The sequence below is a fragment of the Pleurodeles waltl genome, chromosome 8, assembly GCF_031143425.1.
Source record: "Pleurodeles waltl isolate 20211129_DDA chromosome 8, aPleWal1.hap1.20221129, whole genome shotgun sequence".
Taxonomy (NCBI): domain Eukaryota; kingdom Metazoa; phylum Chordata; class Amphibia; order Caudata; family Salamandridae; genus Pleurodeles; species Pleurodeles waltl.
The window spans coordinates 1,409,642,545-1,409,668,951 of NC_090447.1; the positions used below are offsets into that span (position 1 = coordinate 1,409,642,545).

The 26,407-nt window shown below is 46.3% G+C and overlaps 1 protein-coding gene across 5 annotated transcripts in view; it reads right to left on the reverse strand.

Moving 5' to 3' along the window:
- The window catches only part of RUNX1 (RUNX family transcription factor 1), a 484,255-nt gene that overhangs the window by 111,387 nt on the left and 346,461 nt on the right, over positions 1-26,407 (reverse strand). Inside the window, exons 2-3 of one of the 5 annotated variants that reach the window (XM_069202507.1) lie at positions 22,227-22,474; positions 12,264-12,420 (exon numbers count right to left, since the gene is read on the reverse strand). In XM_069202507.1, the coding sequence (XP_069058608.1) occupies positions 12,264-12,420; positions 22,227-22,418 (349 nt within the window). In that variant the 5' untranslated portion in view covers positions 22,419-22,474. Of the gene's footprint in view, positions 1-12,263; positions 12,421-22,226; positions 23,720-26,407 lie in introns of those variants that run through there. The other 4 variants (XM_069202505.1, XM_069202508.1, XM_069202506.1 and 1 more) reach the window with 4 other exon arrangements.

Genomic DNA, 26,407 nt, shown 5'->3' on the forward strand with positions numbered 1-26,407 from the left:
GGCCCAATTTGCTGCTGTGCAGAATTAATGCTCCAGCTTACTGTGACAGGCCCAGTAAAATTGGAATATTCAGCGAATCTCTCTGCAGAACAGCCTGTAAAGTGTACACCTTTCAGTCAATGATTTTGTAAGATTTTACTTTAAAATTGATCCGCTAAACTCCAGTTCAAAATGGATTTGTGGAGAAACCACCACACACTCCTGTAGGTATATCCCTCAAAAACCTCAGAGATGGAAAAACAAATAGGATATGAGGAACAGTAGAGTAAAACCTTTTTAGATGTGTGGTGATGGGATTAACTCACCAGAAAGAGTCCTTGGCATGCCTAGCATGGCTCAGCAATGCGGCGGATGTCTATAGAAAGGTCCTCGTTCCTCAAAATTTTATTTGGTCTGACTGCTTACCATGGTATCAAGAGGCAGATTTTGGAAGGCATGCAAATTTAAGTTCCTTGATGCTCTCCTAAGAATCTCTGCTATTGAGATGGGATCCCCTCCAGTCTTCAATGGAACCCCATCTGCTCCTTGTCTGTTGCAATCAGGTTTAAGAGAGTCTCACTAGTAATAATAGTGACAATACAGCTCCCTAAAATGCCTAAAGATAATCTCAAATATATCCAATAAGAATGCGATTATCCCAATTTTTTTGCATATAAGTGAAGGTACTCTTTTATACGTTCTGTATGCTGTTTGCGCTGATGTCTCCTGGAGTGAACATATTATGTAAATGAGGTAGCAGTCCCCTCTGAAATGCTTTCCACACTTGAGCTGTCTCATTGTGGTTGCTCTGCAGAAACTGCTTGACAAGCAGCGTGCTATGAGTGATGCCCCTATCAGACCTTAGTTTACTTTGTTTCATTCTTCCAATACTATTCTGGTGTTCGTCCAGCTCATTATAGCCCGAGATCTGAAAAGAATCCACAGCTATTGTATTTCTTCATTGCAAATGGCAGACATCGTATCTGTCCCGGAAGGCGGGAAGGCTGAGTCATCGTAAACCTGTGAACCTCAGGTTACAAGGACCTCACAGGCAGGCAAAGCCCTTAAAGGCATCTCTCATCATTCACAGTGAAAAACAAAATGATTTATGGGCAGATGGAGACCTTTAATGTTTGTGAAGTGATAGGCAGAAAGGGATTTTTAATGTTGGTAAGATGATGGACAGAATTGGGTCTTTAATGTTGGTGAGGAGGTGAGCAGACGGGAATCTTTAACGTCAGTGAGGCATGGGATGAAGGGAATCTTTCAAGTTAATGTGGCGAGGGGCAGAAGAACCTTCGATGCCAGTGAGGAGATGGTATGAAGGAAATATCATAGTTGGTGACATGATGAGCATATGAGAATCTTTAATGCTGGTGAGGTGATGGTCAAAAGGGAATCTTTAATGTAGGAGGCAAAGGGCAAATGGGAATCTTTAATGTTGCTGAGGTGATAGCCAGAATGTGATCTTTAACACTGATGATGTGATGGGCAGACAGGAATATTTATTGTCACTGACAGGCACCAAGAGGATCCTTAGTTTTGACAAAGAGGCTGGACGGAAGGAGATTTTAATTATTAATGAGGAAAGGCTATTCTTAATGTTGGAGATGAGATGGGCACATGAGGTTCTAAATGTTAGACAGGTGATGGGCACAAGGAGATGCCTACTGGCACCTGGGAATTCTGGCGAGAGGCTGGAACAGTTGAATCATTTAGGAAGGCGAGTGGGCCGGTACAAGAGGACCTGTTATACTGGCAAGTGAACAGAGACACCAAAGAGCCATCACGGCTAGCAGGTGGAAAATAATGTTGTGAAGTTGAGTTGGAGGTCCATTCCAGAGTTGGTGGCAACATTTCTGTTGTGTCGCTCTGACAAGCATCTACCTTGACAACCGTCCAGAAAAAAAGCTTTTTGTAGTGGGCTTGTTGAAAATTACAATACTTCTCAGAATTAGAGCACAGACTGCCTGTTTCAGCAGATCCTGTTCTGTTACTGTGCAATAAAATGGCCACAAAAAGGACTAGAAGATGGCCGCCTCTTTGGTCTTCGGCTTGAGAAATATGGCAGCCGACATGGGGATTCCTGCGACCACACAAGTGGTAGCAACACAATCATGTGAAAAACAACCCCGCCTTTCAATTAGCCTTTCTGCTTTCTTGGCGTTTCTTTTCCCCTGAGGGAGGAAGCGCGCAGTCACACACTCAAAGACAAATACGAGGCCCAGCAAACACGCACATTCAGTTTGTTCTCGTGCTCTGGGGTATCAAAAGAAGCCCCGCCCTCGGTGGCGGCCATGTTCATTGTCAATGCGCGAGCAAACAGAGGGCCTGAACATCACAAATCATGCAGCGAAGTGCAAACAGCCGCCGCCTTGAGGAAACAAGCACACGTAATATGTGTAAACACCAGGGCGAATTACTCACTCACTTAAAATAGGAGCAGCCGCAGCTAGGCCTGTAGGGCTAGGCTCCAGGGAGCCTGTGCGTGACGCGAGAAGGTATGTGTTGGCCTCACTCCTTGAAGTGTCATGAGGTGTGGGGGAAGGGGAGGATGGACCAGGTACCGCTAAAAATGGACTGGCGGCGATTTTCATATGTAGGAAAAGAGCACAGATTTAAAAAAAATATATTTCCTGCCAAAAATACAATTACTTAAGAAATAGAAAAATAGTTATTAACAAGAGAACGAAGTAATAGGCTTGCTTACTAGCCAACAAGACGATTCAGTCAGTTGAGTGTGTTCTGGTGGGTGAGGTCACTGGTTCGATTACCGACTTAACCTAACTTTCAGCTTCCTACTGTCCTTAAAAATAACTGCTATTAAAATAGGTGAGAGGAATATTTGTAATCTACAACACTATTAATATGAAAAATCCGTTGAGGCAAGCAAAATATAAAAATAAGTTACTGTTGTTATTATAAATATTGGATACTAGTTGCATTGACGCTGGAGCTCCCCCTTGTGGCCATGGAAGGCTTGCCGCTTAGTCTCCATTTCTCGTTTGACACACTATTATGTACTCGAAAAATGAAAGTGTGAGTGTAAACTTATTTTAAGCAGAAGTAAATGTTAAATTATTTGTGTAAGGGATAAAGTACCCACTGCCATATGTTATAAGGATATTGCAAGTCACCAAGAGGCTCTGTGCCCACATAGAGGAACAAGGCCAAAGGTCGAGGTCCTGTTTAAGGTCATAAAACGCCAAGGTGACTTGCAATATTTCTATAATGTCTGGCAGGGGGTGTTTTATTTCTTATAATAGTGTGTCACACCATCACCTTTTCCACAAATTATTTAAATTCTTGGTGAGTTGTTCTTTAATAAGAAAGAGATAACGTTTACAAACATGAACAAAAAAAGTAGAATCTCTAGTGAAAAATAAAATACATTAAAAAATAGATATTTGTTGCGAAAAGATATTAGAATTACTGTAATTCAAGTCATATTTTAAAAAGTGTTCTAGCTCGGAACGTGTAGAAACATGCAGAGAGATTCTATTTTTTGTTGCCATAAATATCTCCTTTCTGCTTATCACTGTTCGTCTAGCAAGACAGATCAGAAGGAGGAAATGCCACATTTCATTTTTTTGTTTTTTTTTAAACTCCAACTTTAATTATTCTCTGTGATCTGCCTTTCACCTTGGCTGCTGCTCCTGGCAGGATGCATTGTGATATCAGAACTCAACTGCAATAAGTTATTACAGTTGAGTGGATATGTCATTTATTACCGGCGACTAGATGCGTCACAAGTTGCCATTAATAAGGAAATTAGACACAGATAATCCTACATATTGTATTTCTGTTGCACTCAATATCAATAATTTAGCTAATTTCCAAGCGCTCCCACATCTGGCAGATCTGGAAAGAGTTGTACATTACGACGTCATAGATCCAAGTCACTAAATGTGGGTAAGCAGAGGCGCTGGGAGTAGGTCCAGAGTTTCCCTGACCTACACATTTCAGCCACTAGAGACCATTTTTCCTTATAAATACAAAATGTTACTGTTTAACACTATTATTGTTTTTTTCAGTGTCCCAGTAATTCACAATCCCATTCCTGGCAACACTTTTACTGCCAGAAAACATATATGCAAATATAGAGATATTTTGTTATGGTTATCAAGGAAGGGGGTACTAGTTCTGGAGTTATGGTGACTAGTATTGGCTCATTGGCAGTACTGATTGCTTACCCTGTGAGAGCAATACCCATATACCCACAACTAGGAAATATATATACAAAAGGTAGAGTAAGCAGTTCTCGGTAATAATAATAATAATAATATACATGTGGTTTGATATTCCTTGAGTAAAATGGTCAGAGATTATCTACTAATTGTTGCATACATTTATTATGTGGCATTTCAAAATAAATGACGCCCTCTATTTAATTGTGAGGCAGAAGAGAACTTAGACCATCCAACATGTTTTTCCCCTCAATGGCACCCAGGCCTGGGGCTTTTTCAAGGCTGGAATGGTATGTACTTCGAAAATAACATTATGGTTGGCCATACATTTTAGTCTGTCCTTGTGGTCCTAATCAAATCTTCAGATAGTAGGAATTTGTGCTTGTATACATTTTTGACTGGACCACAGGGACCGGATGGACCACTACTAATGAAAGGTATTGATTAGTGTTTCAAAAGTATTGTAAAGGCTACTTCACTAATAAACAAGCACAGATATCCACTACCTGGGGATGCCATTAGAATCACAAGGACAAACTAAAACGGCTTACCTACGTACAATCCGCGTGAGACCAACCATAGCACTATTTTTGACGTACAAACCATCCGAGCCTTGAAAATGCCACAGGCCTGCGCGCCGTTAACAGGATAAACACATGTTGGCGGGCTACGTTCTCTGCTGCCTCGCAATTAAATAAAGGCTTTCATTTGTTTTCAAATGCATCAAAATAAACATATGTGGCGATTGGTACGTAATCTCGGACCAATATTTTACATAGGGAATATCAAAGCACGTCTTTATTATTATTATTGGGAATTGCTTACTGTACCTTCCTTAAACATACTGATATTTTCTGACTGATGATCTGCAGTAACTTCATTTTGGAGCCGGTAAGACAAAATACTTATAGCACAAGATTACCATGTTCTGGAGCTGAACTCTCATTCAGAGAGAATTTATCACCAATGGTATTTCTTCCTGCATGCTTAGATGATAAAGCGCCTGCCATGCTCTTTAGGTGATTTTTCAGAAAAGATGAGGGACACATCCATTACACTTTCTCTCACCCTTTATAAACCTCTAGGGTGTGATGAGCATAGGAAATTGTGTTTAGTACATGGCGTCCCTGAAAAGCCATGATAGTGCCTGTCTCTCCATCCCAGTGACTGGTAGACTGGGAGATCTTAAGCTTGCACTTCTACTCAAGTAATATATATCCATATGTATAGTTGTTTATACCCCCCAAGGGGAAACAAAGAACTGAGAACTCCCTCTCTGGCCATATCCACCAGGGTATTCTTCCATAAGCCAAGGGAAGCATGATCACTCAGGAACAGCATGAACAACCGGAACGCTAGTGGCTCATGTTTGCGGTTCTTGATTTCTTGCATTATTTTTTAGCACAAAATGCCTCCTCATGTCCGTGCATTTCATGCTAAAATACAGCTCCAAATGCATTCTTTGCATTTCAGGAAATTACGCATAGTAGCCCTTATTTCACCTAATTTTTCTGAAATTTCATGAAGTATGCAAAAGCAAGTTACGTGAATTTCACACAACCCTAGCTGAAAGGCAGGACCCATGGTGAGGACAGCCAAATCATATGGGAGTGCTAAGCTGGAAAGTTGGATCACTGCCGAGTCCTTCTCAGGTTAACTGTGACACAAGTCTCCTGAGCAGGATAACATGCCAGACTGGTCGAAAATGATGAAATGACGAGCCGGGACTGGTGGTCCTACAATTAGTGATATCAGTAAGTGATACAGTTATTTATCTCAAAGCGGTGTTTTCTGTGATTCAGTAGCAAGAGATGCTAACCCTCATACCGCTGTCTTGTTACTCAGAACAGGAAACATAGTCTAGTAGTGAAACCTTCAGCTGCGATACATAAATACCTAAACATCACACTTCTAGTTACCACTTCCCCTTTTGACCAAAATGTGTAAAAGCCACCAGCAGGGAAGTGGTCCCAACTAAAGACAAAATATATTTTGGCATTTGGGCCATCCCTTTTCAGAGCAACAAGACCTCTTGTAGGCCATCTGTTAAAATCTGATGCTCTCTTGTGGATATTTATGGGGCTGCCTTAAGGCAGTCATTCATAATCGCCTTAATGTGGCATTAGCCGCGGTGGGCAGATCACTTTGTACGCAAGTGATTTGTTCCCTTAAATGTAGGCATTCTGACTACTTGGTAACAGGCTAAAAGCTACTTTTGACCTCCCTTTAAAGAGACAAGACATTAACTTAAACAATCACTCTGCATATACGAGACTGCCTATTATTAGGTATGGTGACTCCGCCTTTCATCTCTCTCAGGTTGATAAATCGGAGACCCGAGGATTTGGAATATATGCCAAGTGTCAAAAGGCATTTCAGGTAGTGCTGTGTTCCCCATACTAGTTCAATATAGTGTCAACACGACTGAAGGAAACAGTGTTTATTTATTTGTTTACATCTCTGGTGTTGTACACTGCGGACCAGGCCCTGCCGGCCTCAGTGTGCTGTTCAAGGATGTTTATTTATCTACTTATGTATGTTTACCTCAATAATCATGCAGATGTACATGCAACTCATTCTGTAATTAGTACATTATTAATTGAGTGATCCTTAAACAGAACAAACATGAATGCAAGTTATTTCCTAGGCCTTTTGCAAGGAGAGCTCCATCAATCTATAACCATAGCAACCATTTTAACGAATATTCCCTTTCATGAGCGAGACTGACCAGGGGATGCACAGGGGGTAGGCAGCTACCTACGGCAATTAGAGGAATGAGTAAACAAATGTCAGGGCCAAGCTAAGTTCGTGTAAGCTCATATAAGTCTTGAAAAGTGATTCACATCATGTTATACCTCTCCTTGTGTGCCCACCTTAACCCTACACCGAGAGAGCATCAAACTCGCTGCCCTGATAATACCGTGCAGTATAAGAACATATTGTTTTTACTATTGTCTTGTTGTTTTTGTGACATTGGAGTTGGTATGTCTATTTTATTTTATCACTGATTAGACTAAAAAAGCACTACCTGCTAGAAAACCAAATAAATAAATTTAAAAAAAATAAATATATAATTTTATTTTTATTTTTTACAAAGCCTGGCTTGTCAACAGCGCCCATGAATCCTCGAGCAGAGGAACATGTTGATGCACACTGAAGCTAGGCTTTTGGGAGCGGCGGGTGCTTTGAGTGTTTTTTATGTCACATTTTGATGCATACCTTTCAGAACACATAGGGAAGATGTGAATCAGAAGTCTTGTTTGCTCCAGTTAAAATTACCTTTGAAAACACTTTGATATAAATATGATCTGGCCTAATCCAGATGGTCTTGCAAGGTAATGCATACTGCTAAGAACATTAACTGTTCATTGAGCACTTAGCAGTTAATGGGGTGAATGCTGGCACTTTAAGCATTGAGTACAATTCATATGCAACTCAGTGGAAAGAGTTTTATCGACTTCGCAAAGATGAAAGTGTGAGTAGCAGACTTGAACCTTTCTGCCCATTGTACAAAATCACTTCGAAACCTACAGAGCTAAGTGTGATCTTAATCACATCATCTCCCATAGACCTATATCATGGATGTCTGCAAGTACAAGCAAGCATTACACTTAGAAAACCTTCTCCTGACAGCAGAGGCCTGTCAATCACACTCTCCTGACCCCACTGGTAATGTTGAGGGCTTTTAAAAACAGAAAGAAGATATCGTCGGGAAACTCTAGGAGCAGACACATCACAAACGCATGGTACGTCGAACTACGAGGATGAGAACCTCATCCCTCCACAGAAAAACGCACAAAAAACTTTGGGTCACACTTATTTACATAATGCCTAAAATGTTCTCTCTAAATATTCGAAGAAAACCAACTATCCACAAAACATTTTTACCAAAATTCTGATAAACAACTTTCCATATTTACAGTCAAATGATTTACAAGAAATGCAAGGTCAGCATTCCGCAAGTTATGAAGCGCTTTTTATGACCAAGTCTAATCGCTTGAGGGCTCCAACCCTGCTGGCTGGTCTGTAAAAATATTTTCCTGGAGTCCTCAAACACATGCTCTCTAGGGTCGGTTCTCGGAGCTCTTGTGCCCCGGACTAATCCCACCCCCTTTTCTTCCCTCCACGGACCTCCAGGTTTGCAGGCACATGTGTCCGAATCACGCCCCCCTGGCCTGCTTCCACAAGCACTCAACACCCCCTGACCCACAGTGGTGTGAAACTGACCATGTACATCCTCCCCCGGATGAACTGCAAGATGCATTCGCCAATGAAACTTCGCCACTACCTCGCTTTGTCTACAGAAGACGGGGGTACTTCATGTGAAATGGGGGACCCCCTAACCTGCTCTGCTTTAGAGCGCAACACCTCGTGCTGCTGGTGCATGCTTTTTAAGAATTGCAATTTGAGGCCTACATCCCAAGGAGATGTTGGGTCGGATTGATGACATCACCATTGGGTATGATTGTGATTGGTGGATCTGGTGTAGGTAAGAACCGGCAGCCATTAAGTGCACATCTTTGAGTAAAGGAGAGCAGGGATTGTAGAGTTGTGATGGGGAGCTGTCGCCTCCTTGGGGTCAGGAGACAGGAGGAGATTGAGGTTCTTCATCGATCAGACATGTACTCTGCATCTTAGGTTAGTCAGGCGCTAGCTGAGGGGTCTTCAAACTGGGGGACAGGCCCGCCCTGCGGGGCCTCAAGTGATCTAAGGGGGCTGGAGGACGCCATGCTCTGGCGAAATGAAGCATTAGTCGAATAACAGGGCTTTGTTTTAAGCTGAAAAAATAAGTCGCAGTAAACTGCTCTGTAATGGGCCATCACCAACACGGTTTGTCATTTTTCTCCAAGCTGGGAGTATGTGTGGAAAGGGAAGGCCCCTCAAACTCAAAACTCCCACCTCCTTCTAATAATCACACTGTGGATACTTTTACACCTTAGTAAAGCTTGCATGACCAGAATAGTATTTTTGGCATCATGTATTTGATAGCATTTTTAAAACAGTAACATAACTGCAATGTTCAAATAAGATATTTAAACATTGCCAATTTAATAGAATAATTGGGGGTCCCCGGAGATGATTTTGTTTTCCATTGGGGGGCATGGCATTAAAACGTTCGAAGACCACTGCTCTAGTTTCGGGGCTGCGAGCATGAAATGCTAAGGTAGTGGGACAAATAAAAACATCAGTGGCTATTCCTGAAGAGTATTTGCTTGTAAATGTTCGGAAGCGTCTCTTGTTAACGGCTTTCTTCTTTCGCGGTTGCTCTTGTTTTTCAAGTAACTAGGTGGTTTTGCTTATATTTCACCCCACTTCCTTCCACTTCTCCACTTCTGGTCTATGCTTCCCCATTTTCTGCTCGAAGCACGCAATGCACTTCCGGAAGGGACCCACCATTTCTGTCCAGCAGCACAATAAACAGTGTGTGATCCAAGAACCGTTGTGTGATCCAAGAACCATTCTGTGATCCAGGAGCCATTGTGTGATCGGATAAGAAAACTTAAAAAAATGTAATGAGTCCCATTTTCTACTATTCCATCAGTATTAGCGATTTCAATGAGGACGATACATTTCTGTGAAAGCTCAGGCTAGTGGGCTTCAAACAAATGTCCTAGTGTGTCTTGAATTTAATTTCTTACCCAGTATTTAAAATACACGTCAGTGTCTCAAAATTATCTAAATGAAATAAGTACATTAATATCTAGGCATTGTGTGGAACAATTGCATGCAGTGTTTGTAGTGCCGTAAAAGTAAGTAAAAAAATTACATAAACTACTTGTAACGGATATGTATTGCTGGACACTAATGTATGATTGCACTGCTCTGCTTTTTAGGTCTGTTAGCCAAAATTGTTCGATTTTACTGCAACTATTTATATAATAATATACCTACTTATTGGGGCTTTAAGCCAGACGCCTTCAAACATTTCTCTGCACGGTCGGACTGGCCACAGGGCAATCATGCAATGCCCGAAGGGCTGGTCTGACAGACCGGAGTGTGGGCTGTTTTTTAGCTGTTTGTGGGTCTGTTTAATTGTTTGGGGGGGCACTTTTTACTGTTGATTTACCTGATATTAGCAAAATTATTTACCGCAGCAAACACAAATGCATGCAGTCTCCCACACCTTGCAAAACACTTATTCAGCATGGTTTACAAGTTCAAAACTGCCCTGATTTGCAAATGTGCACCATTTTGTTAGCTATCTGATACGCTAATGAGAGCCACTTTAATTTTGGTTGCCGGGCCTACCTTCTGTCCTAGTCCAACCATGTTGGTGGGTCGCTGTGCCATTCACATTTTACTTCCACCCACTACAGCATACAGCGTTGGGCAAGCGGTCAGTCTGCTTCAGCCTTTAGGTAAGATCAGTGTGAGTAACGGATTCTGCTCTTTCACAAGGAGCACATCTGCACACAAAGTCGCTCGTTTTGTTGCCAGAGTCTAATTTGGAAATGTGTGCTTCTTTAAATAAAAAAATATTTTTCTTTTAGACAAATATATTGGTGAGGGTCTGGCACCTCTACCAGAAATAAACTTTTACCAATGCCATGACAAAAAAACAAGCATTGGCAACCAACACCCGGCCTATTGACTATGCCATTGCTGGTTAGGGTTAGTGGCCAGTGAGCAGTGTGAACACTTTTTATAGTACAACCGCAGCCCCAAACCACATTCTATTTGCTTTTACTCTGGTCACAAATAACGTGCCAAACCCCGCTAGGCACCACTTCCCCAAACCCACAAGGACAGCTGGTGACCGCAGGGATGGTGCAAGTGGCTTGGCGGAATCTTGCTGAATTGTGGAACTGAAATAACCTCATGCCTGCCCACAGGGGAAGACAGTCACTTTGGTGTGATGAAATGCACACTGCAAGGCCCCGTTACTCAACAGCAAGAAAATCTACCCTTTCGGGTATGATTGCATGTTCAGTTTGCTTTGTAGTCCAATTTGTGATAGAAAAGTATTTCAGAAAACATTTAAATGTAAAATCTTGCTTCATGGAGGATATAGGAAGTGAAAGTTTGCTTTGGTCATGTTTCCACTTTCTCTGCTCATCAATAAGACTTGGGCGGCATTCGGATGTTAGCAATGTGTCTTATTGCAGTATGGTATGGAAGCCCTGCCACGCTCCTCTTTGACCCCCATAGCTGCCATTGACGTCCATCATAAAGTCAAATCTGACCCAACAAATAAATAATATCCACCTCCTTTAGTTTAATAAAGTTGTACATTTGCTCTACACTTATTGTTGGCAAACTCCCATTTGACCCGGATGTACTACAAAATCCTGCTATGTACCCTGTAGTTTTCCATACATCTAAGTGGAGGTATTTCCGTTCAGTCTGGGGAATGGGCACCTACCCATTGCATATCTTGTGGCCCTTTCTAGCCCCGGCTCACATTGCCCTGGTGAAATGCTCCTAGAGTAGCGCTTGTGGTAGAAATACCCAGACTGACTTACAAGTCAGAGTAGATGCTAGTTATCATCGAGCTGAGATGTCAGTTGGGCCACTGGAATTGTGTGATTCTGTGGCTGCTGCACTTTCCATTTTATTGTCATTTGCCACATAATCTATCATCTGCAGCATAATTTGCAGATTCCAACAAACAAAAACATGTGTTTCTGGCTTAAACGGATCAAAAGTTATTGAAAATGGAGTGATGTGTAGGTGCACGGTGGAAGGTCCTTCACAAAGGCTGACTGGTTACCTTTCAGGTGCCTCTTTCTGTATTTGGGTGTTAAACTGGCACTAATGGTACAATGTGAACGTATGTAATAATATCAAGATAATGACATCAAACTGTCACAAAATGAGCAGCATTGTGCTGCATAATTTGCATTTTCTTGTTGCATAATTTAGACAACCCTGCCGCATAAATTGTTCCTCCCCTGCCGCATAATTACAGTTGTCCTGGGTATCAGCTTATGATTGATTCAACGCAATATTTATAATCAACGAATTGTGTAAGAGTGTCTGGAGCATCAGTGACCCTTGCACGATTAGAACTTTGGTCAGCCCTCATTGAAAAAGCAACAAGCACATAATGCTAACCACATTCTATGACAAGGCCAAGGATAATCTGAATAAAGTTACCTCGTCCACTTCGGCCCACGAACCGGAGGTCGTTGAATCTTGCCACTTGGTTCTTCATGGCGGCCGTTGCGTTCCTGAGTTCCGCGGAGTAGTTCTCGTCATTACCGGCCATGACGGTGACCAAGGTGCCGTCAGGAACATCTCCCAAGGCTACCACCTAGAATGGGTGAAGCACAACCGTAAGTGACAGCAAACCTCCTCTGTGTTGGCACTGAGCACTCTTCCAGTCTCCACCACTCAGAACATAATCCCTTCATGTGTTGGGTGAGTTGGGTCAGTGGACAAGGTCTCTGTGGTCCCATGCACCGCAGACGCCCACACACATTTTGACCTCTTGCAAAAAGAACATTTACACTGGGCTGCCTTATTGCTTGGAAGACGCCATGTGTGGTGGTGGCCTTAAACTTGTATTTACATTCTTTGGGTGTGGAATACGCATTGATGTTTTGAAGACACCTCGGAAAAGAGGAGAACTTATGTGGTGATGAGACTCAAAACCGAGAACAGAACTTTGGGCCATATGTAGAAACACATTTTCCCACAGACACAGAACGGGTAAAACCCTTTGCTACATCTGGCCCTTTGTGATAAAAGGTGATACCTGCACTACAGAGAGCTGGTTTTGCGGGGATTCTTGTCAGAGCTGGAATAAAACTGTTTTTAGTGGTGGCAACATGAGGGGTGTAATGGATCTTGAAAAAGTAACAACCAGCGGGCAGTCGGTACAGAGAGAGATCGCCTTGAACAAGTCTGTGTTTCTCAGTCGAAGGGATACCAGACACATCTATGGTGTAACTTCCGATGTTATGGTGGCTGTTGTCACAAGTCCAATAGTGGTGATATTGACGTCCCACCGCCCCAGCTTTGGCCTACCTTAGTGTCTACCGTCTGTCCACTGCTGTGGCCCACTATGACACTTGCCACCTCCACACTGCATGGGCCCACCACAGCGTTTGCCACTGTGATGCTGCCCAACATGGCACTGTTTTGCCACAGCCAGTCATCTATCTGCCACCATCTAAAGTATCGTCCAGAGATCCAAATACAACCTGAACGCCCTCCCCACAACACACACTCAAAAACAAGTGAGGGTCACAGTCGAGCAGATGTCTCTGCTTGTGGCGTGGTGCATACCCATCGCCACCAGGGGGCAGCAACTCTTGCCCAATCGACACCAGGAATCTGCTGAGAATCCTAACAGAGGAGTGGGATGGTCTGTGGAGAAGCGGGAGAGCGAGGCTGAGGAAGGGGCAGTGGGGGTGAGAGAGGCGAGGGCGCATCGAGGGGTTATGTGGGAAAGGGGACAGAAGAGAGAAAGTGGGCGACCTAGAAAGGGGGCGATAGAACAGGGTGATAGGGACGAAGGCAGGGGAGGGGTCAGATGGAAGGTGACAGCGAAAAAAGATAGGGAAAGAAGGGGTACATTAAGAGAGGGAGGGCACAGGGCGAGGGGCGGGGGAAGGAAGGGTGGAACGCGTGCTGCTGAGATGGTGAACAGGGACGTCTGGCGCTGTAGTGTCTGGAAGGCTGAGTATGCAAGCACTATACACAATATATATCTAGATTTTTGCCATTCTCCACTTCCAATATTTTTTGTTTGCAAAGGTCTGTTTTTTCATGTATGCCAACGGGAGCTCCGATTTACTCGATACTGCCCACCGCTCCCCAACATATCAATAAATAAATAAAAACATGCTGCTTGTGTAAACCGGAGATGCGGTGCATAAACAAACATAAATCAGGGGCTACCAGGAGCAGGAGAGACAACGAGGAGGGGTGCGCTCTCTGTAGATCTTTACCCTCTACTTTCAAGTGGTGTAATATGGCTGTCTTCATGTTTTACGTTCTTTGAAAGTGTCCCTCGCCGTACTTCTCGTGTCCCTCCCTGTGCCTCCTGTGGGTGTCCTGTGAGGCGCCGGGGCCTGTCAGGTGCTTGGGGGTGGGGGTGGGGGCGCGGATGGGCTTCTTTGGGGGTCTCTAGGCTTCTTCTCATCTACTGTTGATGACGGAGCGTCGGAGCCCCTCCACCAGCGTCAATTAAACGTATTCACAGGACTGCACGCGGACTTCCCACTGAGTATGTGAAGCGGAGAGATGGGTGGACCAGCGGACGAATGGGTGGACTGGTAAAGGTGGATGGAGGGAAGGATGGGTGGACAGCCGGACGGACGGGCGGATGATCAGATGGATGGATGGACTCATGGATGGGCGGACGGATGGATGAGTGGGTGGGTGGACTATTTTGCAGAGAGGTGGATGTGCGTGTTCATTTTAAAGCACTATAAACGTTATCAACTAAGAAACGAGAATTTGGGGAAAGCGAACAGTCACCATTGTAGTAGCCTTAACGGTGCTGTCTGCGGTGCGCCGTAGTAGGCCCCCGCCCTGGCAGGTGTGAGGGGCTGTGCGGAGAATCCTTGGCACAGGAGCACACGGGGAGACAGAGGGCAGGCCGGGACTCGCCCCGGGACCTGGAGCTCGGCGCTCTGTGAGCACGGGGGCTTTAGATGGATTAACGGGGACTTCTGCCGAGTGCAGGGCTTTAAGACCAGTCTGTTTTTCTCCTATGCCCATTCAAGCTCCAATTCACCCGATTGTATTTGACACCCGCCCTCCAAAAAACAAAAACACAATTTAAATACAATCTAGATCTGCTGTGTGGTATAAACAGCGAGCAGGGGGGAAAGACAGGGAATAGGCCGTGAGCTGCTTAGAGCTTCTCGGCCCGGAACTTTAAAAGGCGCGTTGCTGCCAGCGCCACTGTTTTTATCTGTCAATTCGGTGTCGAAACGCACCTCTTCTTCTCACAGCGCCAAGAAAACTCTGTTGTGCGAGCGCTATGTTAAGTAACACATTGGGTTTGAACGGAGAACCGTACATTTTAAAAGCGAATTTGATTATATTTAAAAATTCTACGACAAAGGCATTTCCGATTTTGTAGGTTCTCGCATTTTCGAGTGTGAACACGCGGCTGCGTTTTAAAAGTTTGGAAGAGAACGCAGATTTTAACAGAAAGTTCTGGCATTTAGACATTGAAGTGCAGTCTTTTTTAATTTGATTGTTTTAAAATGTGAAAGCATTATTTTATTTGAAAGCGCAGACGTTTCATATTTAGTTTGCAAGGATGTTTGTGTAAGTCGGTTTATTTTCAATCGGAAATACAGACAGTGTGGCTGAAAAAGAGTTCATTTGCTAAACCGAAAATCCTGCATTGTTTGTTTTTGGAAATATTTTAACATTGAAAATACAGCCGGTGCTAATGTTTAAAGGTGCGTATGTGTTTGTTAATTCATACATTTAAGGCATTTTATTCTTGAAGGTAGTGTGCACGCGGTGTGCGGGTCTGCTGCAGTGCACAGGGCGCTGGTGGGACATACTGGTGGCGGGGTGTCAGGAGGGACCCTTTTCGGTGAGTGGTGGTCCCACCTCCCTTTGTACCCGTGTTGCTGTAGACACTAGATGTGACATTTATTTGAAAACACATTTTCTCTTGATAAATGTGCTTTACATAAAAACACGAGTTACAGGCACTTATTCCGTCTCTCGTAGTTTTAAATCAGTCTCCGTGACAGGCACCTGCAAAGAGGAGGTGTGGGGGGGGCAAATCGAAGGCGACAACGTCTTCTCTGCCTAGCGCCGTGAACCAAACGAATGCTACACGTGGCGCTATAAAAGAATAATAGTAATAACGTCAATGATAATAGTAATTATATGGTGACAGGGTGCACAGTGGTTACTGCTGAAATAAGTGCCACTATCCTGAATTTATAGCTGAGCGAGTTAAATGATCGCCGCTAAAATACCCCTGAAATTTCATACATTTGTGCGCCATTATTTAATGATAAGGACTGTCCGTTATAGCGCGTAGAACCGGCAGAAGCAAGGAATGAGCTCTACATTAAACAAATGCCTAATTGTATTCTTATGCACGGTGTTCTTAGTAACACATCTTTCAGAACAAATATAAATCTTTAATTTTCTACGACGATAGTGGCAGGACCTGGGCCCAGCAACAGTCAGAAGCTGCAGGACGGATCTGTGCGCTTAGAAGCCGGCACTGAGGTTCCTTGGCCTAGGGCTGCTGCTCCTGTCCTCCAGCGAACAGTTTTTGCCCCTTGTCGCCTTCTCCAAGTCCCCAAGACAGGCGCGGACGATGGAACAAGACAGCTCCTGGAGAAGGCCTCACAGCTGAACCTGTGCGTGTGGGGAGACCTCACCCCCTGCGTGTGAAAGCGTGAAACACGGCTTTCAGATGGGGGCGGTGAGTATGAAAGGCCCGTGTGTATGTGCGGCCCATATTCACAAGTACCCAGGCACCTTTTAGCGGACAGTGCCCCATCTCAGTGTACGCTATTGATAACATCTGAACACAAACAGTGCAGGGGGGTGCGTGACACCAGGGCTCACAAGCACCCCCACCCCACCAGACAGGTGTCTACATGTTTGTGCACTTCGTGGAACCGCCGGTGTAGGAGACGACATTAAGGCGTGAAAGGCGTGGAAAGGTCAGCTTTTAAATCAGCCGAAAAGGCTTCAAGGGAGACGACGTGCGGTGAAACTGAATGCGCCTACCTCCATGTTATACGCTTTCTATGCGCTGCACTGTGCCGCCAGGAGCAGTGCGCGCTGAGCTGAGTTTAGATGCTGGGACGCACTCCCCATTTTTTTCCCGCAGAAACGACAACGTGTCCTTTGTGCAGCGTTTATTATCACAGTTTATGTTTCTAAGCGCTGTAAAGAGGAGGTTTTGTTGTTGTTTAGTGGCGCTGAGGTTTAGCTCACCGTGGAAGGACGAACAGCGGGATTGGCACTGGCCTGTTGGAAGGCCTCCAGGTCACACCAAGTGTCAGCAGCGAGCCGTCTTGGTCACGCAGACACACTTCAACATGCAGTGGGCATGTATTCTGGATGTCCGTGTTATCACTGAGGGCGCGTGCACTGCTCGTGACAGCGAATGGGCCAACGTGGTCACTTTAGCAAAGGTGTCTGGGGGTGGCTGACGTGGTGGTCGTGGAGAGGGAAGCTGGAATGCGCCCTACTGAAGACTTGGGGAGTCTGAAGTGGCCTGGGGCCTGCCCGGCCTTACCCTCTTGCTCTCGTGGTCACCCGGGCACCCAGGTCCTGTGTGATGGGGGTACCAGAGGACCGTGCCTGCTGGAGCCCGCAGACAGAAAGGTTGTGCCGAGGCTGCCACGGACAGTGACAGTGTTCTTCGGTGGGTGGTGGCACAAGCCAGCAGTGGGCGCAGAGGGCGGTGAGGGGGCATTATATTACTGATCTGGCGGGTGGCAGGCTGTCAGGACCCTGTGATGCTGTTGGTGTCTGCATAAGAGTTAACTTTCGGCCATACTTTCCCGTGCACATTTCTGACAGTTGCTCGGGGTACTGAAGGTACGCTCTTGGGGGTGAGGCCTGCTACCAAGTTTGCTGAGAACCAAGTCATGCCAGGCACAGATCCAATGCTCTCAACACGCACACAGCAGCGAACTGAGACAGGCTAGAGTTGTTGTGAGAACAGGCCTCTCGCGGTCACAAGTGACAGTTACTCAGTCCTCACAAAGTGTGAGTCTAGGGAGCTCTCTGCCCCACCCCTCGGGGCGCAGTGATTCACCCACCCACCGTGAGAGAGCAGTGCCATATTCTGTCCTGTGGTACCCAATGACTTATGAAACCGCTCTCAGTGTGAATGTGCAGAGCCCTGTGTCCGCCCTTGGGCACCGTGAGTTCTTTACAGGCACTATATATGCATGTGTAGTGCCCAGGGGCACCCAGTGGGCTACTCATCCACACCAGTGTGAAGAGATCCCTGTGTACCCATCCTCAGGGGGAGTGAGACGACTGCTGTGCTTGGCTGTGCACCTAGTGAGTTATTTACCCATCCTCAGGGTGAGTGAGATGATGGCTGTGCATGCCTGTGCAACTACAGAGGTATTTACCCATCCTCAGGATGAGTAAGATGATGGCTGTGCATTCCTGTGCACCTATTGAGTTATTTACCCATCCTCAGGATGAGTGAGATGATGGCTGTGCATTCCTGTGCACCTATTGAGTTATTTACCCATCCTCAGGATGAATGAGATGATGGCTGGGCATGCCTGTGCACCTAGTGAGTTATTTACCCCCCCTCTGGGTGAGTGAGGTGATGGCTATGCATGCCTGTGCACCTCGTGAGTTATTTACCCATCCTCAGGATGAGTGACACTATTGCTGGGCATGGCTGTGCACCTAGTGAGTTATTTACCCATCCTCAGGGTGAGTGAGGTGATGGCTGTGCATGCCTGTGCACCTCGTGAGTTATTTACCCATCCTCAGGATGAGTGACACTATTGCTGGGCATGGCTGTGCACCTAGTGAGTTATTTACTCATCTTCAGGATGAGTGAGATGATGGCTGTGCATGCCTGTGCACCTTGTGAGTTATTTACCCATCCTCAGGATGAGTGAGATGATGGCTGTGCATGCCTGTGCACCTAGAGAGTTATTTACCCATGCTTAGTGTGTGAGATGATTGCTGTGCATACGTGTGTACCTAGTGAGTTAACCACCCTCAGTGGGAGTGAGACGATTACTGAGCATGCTTGTGCACCAAGTGAGTTATTTAACCATCCCTAGAGTGAGTGAGACAGTTGCTGAACGTTCGTGCACATAGTGAGTTATTTATCCACTTGCTGTGTCAGTGAGCAAATCCCTGGCCTACCCATGAATTATTCACCCCATTGTGTCTATGGAAAGCAGTGAAAATTCTTCAGCTGCAGTTTGTGAGTGTGACAAGGGACCTGTGGCTGCCTCTGGTACCCAGACACCCACCCGCTGAGTGAGTACGGAGAGCTTCATGTCAGCCCCTCAGTACGCACTGAGTTATTCACGCCTCTGTGTGAGTGAACAGAGCCCTGTGTCTGCTAGAGAGGTTTATTCACCCATCCTTGTGTCTGCCTATGGTACAAGTGAATTATTCATCCACCCTCTGAGCGAGAGAGCGCTGTGTCTATCACTCCATTCCCAAAAAGTTAAATATCTCATTTATAAGAGAGCAGGGAGTCCTCCGTGTGATTGAGCAAAGCCCCATGCCTGCCAGATAGAGATGTTCACCCACCCTCTGTGTAGTTAGTAGACACCCCCTCTGTGTGAGTGAGCAGATTCCTGTCTCTTCCCTGTGGTACCCAGTGACTTATTCACTGACCTTCTGTGTAAGTGAGCAGAGCCCTGTGAAGCACTGTGAGTTATTCACCCACCATCTGTGTGTGTGAGCAGAGCACTGTGTCTGCTACTCAGTACCCAGTGAAGAATTCACTCAGTCTCTGTGTGGGTGGTCACTGCCTTTTGTGCTCCCTATGCATCCAATGAGTTATTCACCGGGCCACTGGAACTATGAGGAGGAGAGGACACAATTATGCGACAGGGTTGAGTAAATTATGCAGCAAGAAAAGGCAAATTATGTGACATTATGCAGCACATTTTGGGAGAGGCTTACTTCAATATTTGGTCATCTTTAAACTTGTTAAAATGGCCTTGGCATTAGTTGCAATTCATTGGTACCAGGTTAACTCCCAAACACAGCAATAAGCTACAGAAAGGTAACCAGTCAACCTTTGCAAAGGGCCTTTCACTGCACGACAATATGTGTGGCTGCATTTTTAGTAACTTTTGAACCGTTTGAGCTAGAAACTATTTTTTTTTGCAGATGATGGGCTATGTGGCAAATGCGGCAGATCTATAATTATGTGAAAATTGGGGCAGGCACACAATCACATAATTCCATTGGCCTTGGTCATCCAACTGAGCAGAGCCCTCTGAAGCACAGTGAGAGCTATTCACCCACCCCATGTGTGCCTGAGGCTTGTGCCTGCCCCTCTATACCTTGAGAATTATTTCCCCAGTATTTATGTGAGTGATCGGAGCCCTGTGCCTTCCATTGGCACCTGGTGAATTATTCACCTACTTCCTCTGTGACTGATCAGAGTCCTGTGTTTTCCTGTGGCCCCCAGTGAGTTACGCACCCTCCCTCTCCGTGGGAGATCAGAGACCTGCCTCTCCCATTCTCCATGGTACACAGCTCACAACTACCCTGGGAACACTCACTGTAAAGTTGAGCTAGGCCTGCAGTCATTCATCCTGGCTGCTAAAGGACTCTTCTGAAGTGTAGTAAGCCTCTGTTAGTAACATGAAGGAGCACAGAGAGATGTCTCATACCAGCAACATAACTCTGGGGGTTGATGCACCCTCTGTACAAACCTCTAAGTACCTGACTGATGACTGGTCCACATCCCACAGGAATGACTCAGCCTTTCATGCTTCAGAGGCCAATGAATGCAGCACTGGTCTGATAGGTAAAAGAATACCTTTTATATACAGGGATGCAAACCAGCATAAAGCTGTGGTAAAAAGTGCTACAGAACCAGCCCTAGCACTTAGAGTCCGCACTTATCAACGAAGCACTTGCTTGTCGCCGTGCTCTTACGGTGTTCTTAAAATGGGCATCTAGGCCTGCAGTGGTGGTCCATTTGTTCAGATGCACGTATAAATAGGGCCGGAAACCTTGCATGTTATTGCATTTATACAGCACACTGTTTAGCCAAGGCAGACTCAAGGCACTGCCCAACGGGCATGCTTAAGGTAAATGTGCTCATTTACTACCTAACCACAGTGCAGGTGCTAAAATGGTGTCAGAAAGCTTGTCATAAGCAGTATCCAGAGAGATTGGACACTAATTCCTGAATTACAAGCAGGCATGTTGCGAGTGGTTTTGTGGACCGTCAGCGCTTTCCACATTTCATTTGGACTGGGGCTAGCCAAACCACTGTAAATAAATGTATAATTTGGATGCCCCAATACACGACAGGCAGGCTGGCTCAGTAAGTTCAAGGTTTGCTGCTGAAACATATAGTTATCTCCAGGTTAGGTATTTGAATACCAGCAAGGCAAACTCAGCCTTACATCCTTCAGAGGTGGGTGAACAAAGTACCGTCAGATTGAATAATAGTAACACCTGGTATTATTTTGATTAAAAGTGTCTTATTTATGCTCCATCTTAAAAAGGGTTCACTGTCGACAAGCCCGAGCTACTTGTGTGTACGTCTGTACACAACTGGTGCTAGCCGATAAAGGAAATCAGCAGCACATTTAAAGTTATGGCCAAAGAGCGAACTCATTGAACCCGTCCCACCCTTTGCAACCTCTTAATTGAAATTTGTGGAAAGATATCATTTGTGGGGCGCAGTGCAATAGGCTCAGGCATTTTACTAGATAGTTCTAGCAGGTATGGGGACCTCTGAGAGCCGCTTGGAGGAACTGAGGCGATTTTTTGAGTTAGATCGCAAAAGTCATTCCTGGATATCGGATTACAATAAATAAACTTCCTACCTCTGATGTAATTTAAGGTCTCTTATATGTAGTACTTCTCTGGAGTTAGGGGGTTGTTTTCAACGTGGTTATTTTGTGTTGCCCAATAAAGATATATTTTCAGCCTTTCGCTGAGTTTGGTGATGGGTCTGAGCAAAGGGTATTTACCCATTTACCCCTACCGTAATGTTAACTTTGAGTGACTGCATGAAAAGTTTCCCCAGCCATCTTAGAAATGGTTCATTACACCTTGATGAAAGTGCATAATTTTTTGGATTTTATTTAATTTTCATACAGCACTTTTGTATAATCAAGCTCTTGGTACCTTTTGAACAATGTGAGATACTTCTGTTGTAGTTTGTCTCGATTTGGGCAATTGCTTCTACTGTGGAGCCTCCTTATCAGAGAAAAGGGTCTTTTTTTAGTCATCTGTGGTAGTAGGTGTTGAAACAGAAGAACAGATTGACCCACCCGCTAGTCTTTCGCATGCAATAATTTGAGGTTAAGCGATATTGAATTAAATATCTGTCACGTCAGCTCAGAACAAGTTCAGGAGACCCTCAATAAAGACACAGGTATTTTTAGGTAAACTTTCTCCACCCACATTCAGAGACGCATGACCTACCTTGAAGGCGATGGGGAGCGTCTTGTTGCACCTCCAGTGGGTGGGCAGCACAGAGCAGAGGAAGTTTGGACTGTCCGTTCTCACCAGCTCACCAGGGTGGTCAGCCAGTACCTCCACCATGCTGCGGTCCGCAGTCCTCATCTTGCCCGCCAGGGCGGCGCTGGTGTTGTCCAGGGTCAGCGGCTCGCTCATCTTGCTCGGGGTCAGGGTGGCAGAAGGCGGCGTGAAGCGGCGGCTGGTGCTGGTATCTACGGGGATACGCATCACAACAGGCCTTTTTTTCAGTCAAGGATCCCCAAAATGTAAAAGCGCAAGCAAAAAAATTGGCAAAAAAGATTTCACCTTTCTAAAAGGTCCACATATGTACACAGGATGAGAGAAACAAAATATTTAAAAACTAACAAATGAACTCGAAAAGCTCTACAGAAGTCAAGGCAAACACCAGTCTATTTGTTTAATCATTTACAAATCCAAAGGCAATAGGACGAGAAGAACAGTATTTCACTGTTAATTGTCTTTACAGTTCAGTCTTTGGTGGTTTCAAAGCTGTCTTCGGAGAACGTACTCTGGGTTGATGTGTATTGTTTCTTTGAGTCAAGAAAAGGTATTGTTCTATCTAAAAATTAACAATATTGATGAGAAAAAAAGAGCTGTGCGCCTCCACTACGCTCTGTCTCCTGTCAGGGTATTTTTCTAAGGACCTTGTACAGTACATGGGCCTCGAGGCCGCCCTGTTCCAGTTTCTTGGCAGTCAGGCCTGCCTGGGTGATGAGCAGTGCTACGGGGCAAGCAGCCCGGGGTATCCGGGGACCAGCGAGTGACGGCGGAGGGCTGCGGGCTCCAGAGAGATGGAGACACAACAGAACAGGAAACACGTTCGGGCAGGGCTTGAGTTAAGCTTTGAAAATCAGCTTCAGTAGTTTAAGAGAGTGCATGATGAAAAAAAGAAAAATCAATCCCAGTGCATAGTAGAAAAAAATAATAAACTTGAAAAGGGGTTAACAAAGGACAAGAAAGTTTCGTTAGCTGTCAGGCTGCGGTTCCAGAGCAGACAAGGCTTCGGTGGCTGAGGTTCTGGGTTGGTCCTGTGGCCGCCCTGTGGTTTTCAGCAGCGCACACACTCTAAAGAACAGCAGAGAGCCCTCCTGGTGAGTCACTGCTAAGTTTTGCAATCTTCCTGCAGATTCGGCCACGGGACAGACAACAGCAGGTGGGGCGTACTGTGGCACCGGGCTGCGGTGAGTGCTGCCTGGAGGAGTTCAGGGGTCCAGCCCTTGGTAGGCTGAGCGGGAGCTGTCCACGGCGGGAGGGCGGGGGCTGCGGCGCCCTGTGGGGCTGGGCTGCGGGCGGTGCGGTGGTCCGGGTTGGCCGCAGACCTGGGGAGACCCGCTCCTGCCCTGCGCCCGCTCGCCGTATGAATGGGATGCCTGGGAGCCAGGGCGCTTTTACACTCAGGGCGGCTGGAGGAATGCCGGCTGCTGGTTCATTTGCATGGGAGGGAGCGCGGGCCAATCAGCGCGCTCCGTAGGTACCGGGGCGGGGCCAGGCGGCGGCGGCTGCTGCTGGAGAAGACGCGTGGGCTACTGTGCGAGCGGCGGCCGCGGGGAGCATGAGCTGCCGCTGCCAGACCGAGGGAGCCCCGGGGAGTCTGCTGGCGTCCTGGGAGCTCAGGGCTGCGTACTGGGGCAAGCCTGGGTGGAATGGAATCTAGGCCAGAGTTCATCGCGCTACTCACTGATCAGAGGAAGAAAGTGCCTGGACAACAATGCTTCTATTACTAGGCGCTATACACACACCCATAAGTGTCTAACAGTCATAGTTCATTTTGTATGGAATAGATTGCCTACCTTTCAGCAGCCCTCCCCCGCCCCCCGTCATAGGTTGTTTTTTTGCCTCGTGAGGCACAAGGATGGAGAAATATTATTTTTATGAGGACATATATTTGCTTTTTTATGTGCAGTTTGATGGTGGTGATTAGCAAGTGGTGGTCGCTTATAGAGGAGGAAGTTTGGGTTGGCAGAGAGGTACGGAGTTAGAAGCTCATAGTAAAACCCCTGAGTGTGGCGGAAGAGCCCGTCCTGTATGTTTAAAGGGGGCACGTGGCGACTGGCGCAAAGTTTTCAGTGAAGTTATGAATTTGTGGGCAAAGGATTAAGTGCGTGGTGTTGTGGGAACATGTGACATTTGCCTCCCTTGAGGGGGCAGGGTGGTATGCCTGTGTAGAGTTCAGGGAAGGAGTGGTCTTTATTGGGCTTCGTGTTGGCGCTTTACACACCCACGGGGGTAGGTTGAGTGTGTACGTGCAGCCTGTTCTGCCATTCACATAGCAGTCGTGGTCCGCATCTCAGTTCTCCCCTGACTCACTGTGTGACTAGTCGCCGCCCGGTGTGTGCTGTTAAACATGTAATCACAACGTGCAGCACTAGGCCTACCTCTGCCTCCCTCTGAACCCCCCCAAAGCGCCTCGTTAACCATGACCAGAAGACAGGCGCTGCGGTTCCACGCGGCCTGGGTGCTCCATTTTGACTCATTCAAGTCTCCAGCGACCTGGTTTATTTTCTTCAGCGGCGCGTTTTTCTCCTCGCGTCGTGTTGTGTTGTCTGTAAAGCCACAGACCGCCCGTGGGAGGCGGGGGCAGACCAGGGCCTGAATGTCACGGCCGGTTACACTTCCAGGAAATGCAGCCGCAAGAATTCAGCTACCCCCACCCACACACAGACGGAGACACACAGAGAGCCTGAGCACTGGAGGGAGGATCCCGCCCCTTCCTGTCACTGACAGCCCGCCAAGCCAATGCGTACACCCACCCTCCGCCTGCCACTGCCAGTCCACACCCACTCACAGTGCCAGTGTACATACAACTTAAGCCTGGCACTTCACCTGCCCACTGCCTGCTGGTACACCCTCAACCCGTCAGTGCCCTCCTCCACCCACCTGCCACTGCCAGTCCACACCCACTCACAGTGCCAGTGTACATACAACTTCAGCCTGGCACTTCACATGCCCCCTGCCTGCTGGTACACCCTCCACCCACCCTCAACCTGCCAGTGCACACGCCCTCTCAGCCTGGCAGTGCGCCAACTCCAGCTCACCCATATTCAGCCAAGCAATGCACAACCACAGCCTTCAAGTGCGCCACCTGCCCTGTCTGCTGGTGCCACCCCCCATCTTCCGCCCGCCGGCCTGCCAATGCATTCACAATTATCAGCACTAATCCGGGTTCAGTGGGCCACCAGAAAGCCTCAATGCCCCGGTGCCACTGTACCTGCTGCACCAATGGAAGCTACGGCTCTGGCAATGCACCCACCCAGTTTATGCACACCACTCAGCTGGCAGTGCAACCATTCTCTGATAGGCAGTGCATGAATACAAAGGCACACCCCCATCCTGCGAATGCACTTTGCATTGTGCACAGTATATGCGAAAATATCCCTTTACCTCTTAGCACTTTAATTTCTCCTGCTATTTCACCCCGGGCAGTGACGCCACACTTACGTCTCTAATCGCCAAACGTGCTTCTTTTTCATGATTTAACGGCCGCGTGTCTTAACTGCAGTCTATCCTAGTCGCGCGCAGAATAATCAAGTTAGTGCAGCGCACAGCTGCTTCCAAGGAAGCATCTGAGCGCTAGCGCCCTAACTGGTAGTATGATGGAAGGGTTAAATCATCAAAACAAATACAAATTAAAGAAAGGTATTTAGTTTATTTTTGTTAAGGTGGATTCGGACGGGGGTGAGGGTTCCAAAGTTTAGATGTCAGATTACAAAATGATCTACCGCCTCTTCTGGCTTTGCAAAATTTATGGACTTGCACCAACTGAAAGTTGTTGGATCTGAGGGCCCTTCCTGAGTCTGTTCCTTAAGTTCCGACAGCATTTCCGATCGAAGGCTCTATGTGACGCACATGAAATATTTTTGCTGAAATGTACGTTTTTAGGCTTTTTGGAGGATTATTTTTACACTGAGACATGAGGTTTGAGGGGGTTTAATACCCAGAACCGCGAATGCTCTAACAGTTTCTGTTCTGTGATGTCGTTCTCTACAGTACCACACGGTGGCGCCAAGAGACCTGGAGCCGGCGTTGCTTCGCTAGCAGCCGGGCTCTGGTGCAAGAGGTCGCTGATAGCATCTGTCTGCAGCGGCCCGGCTGAGGCGATCACAGGGAATCAGGTCACAGCCGGC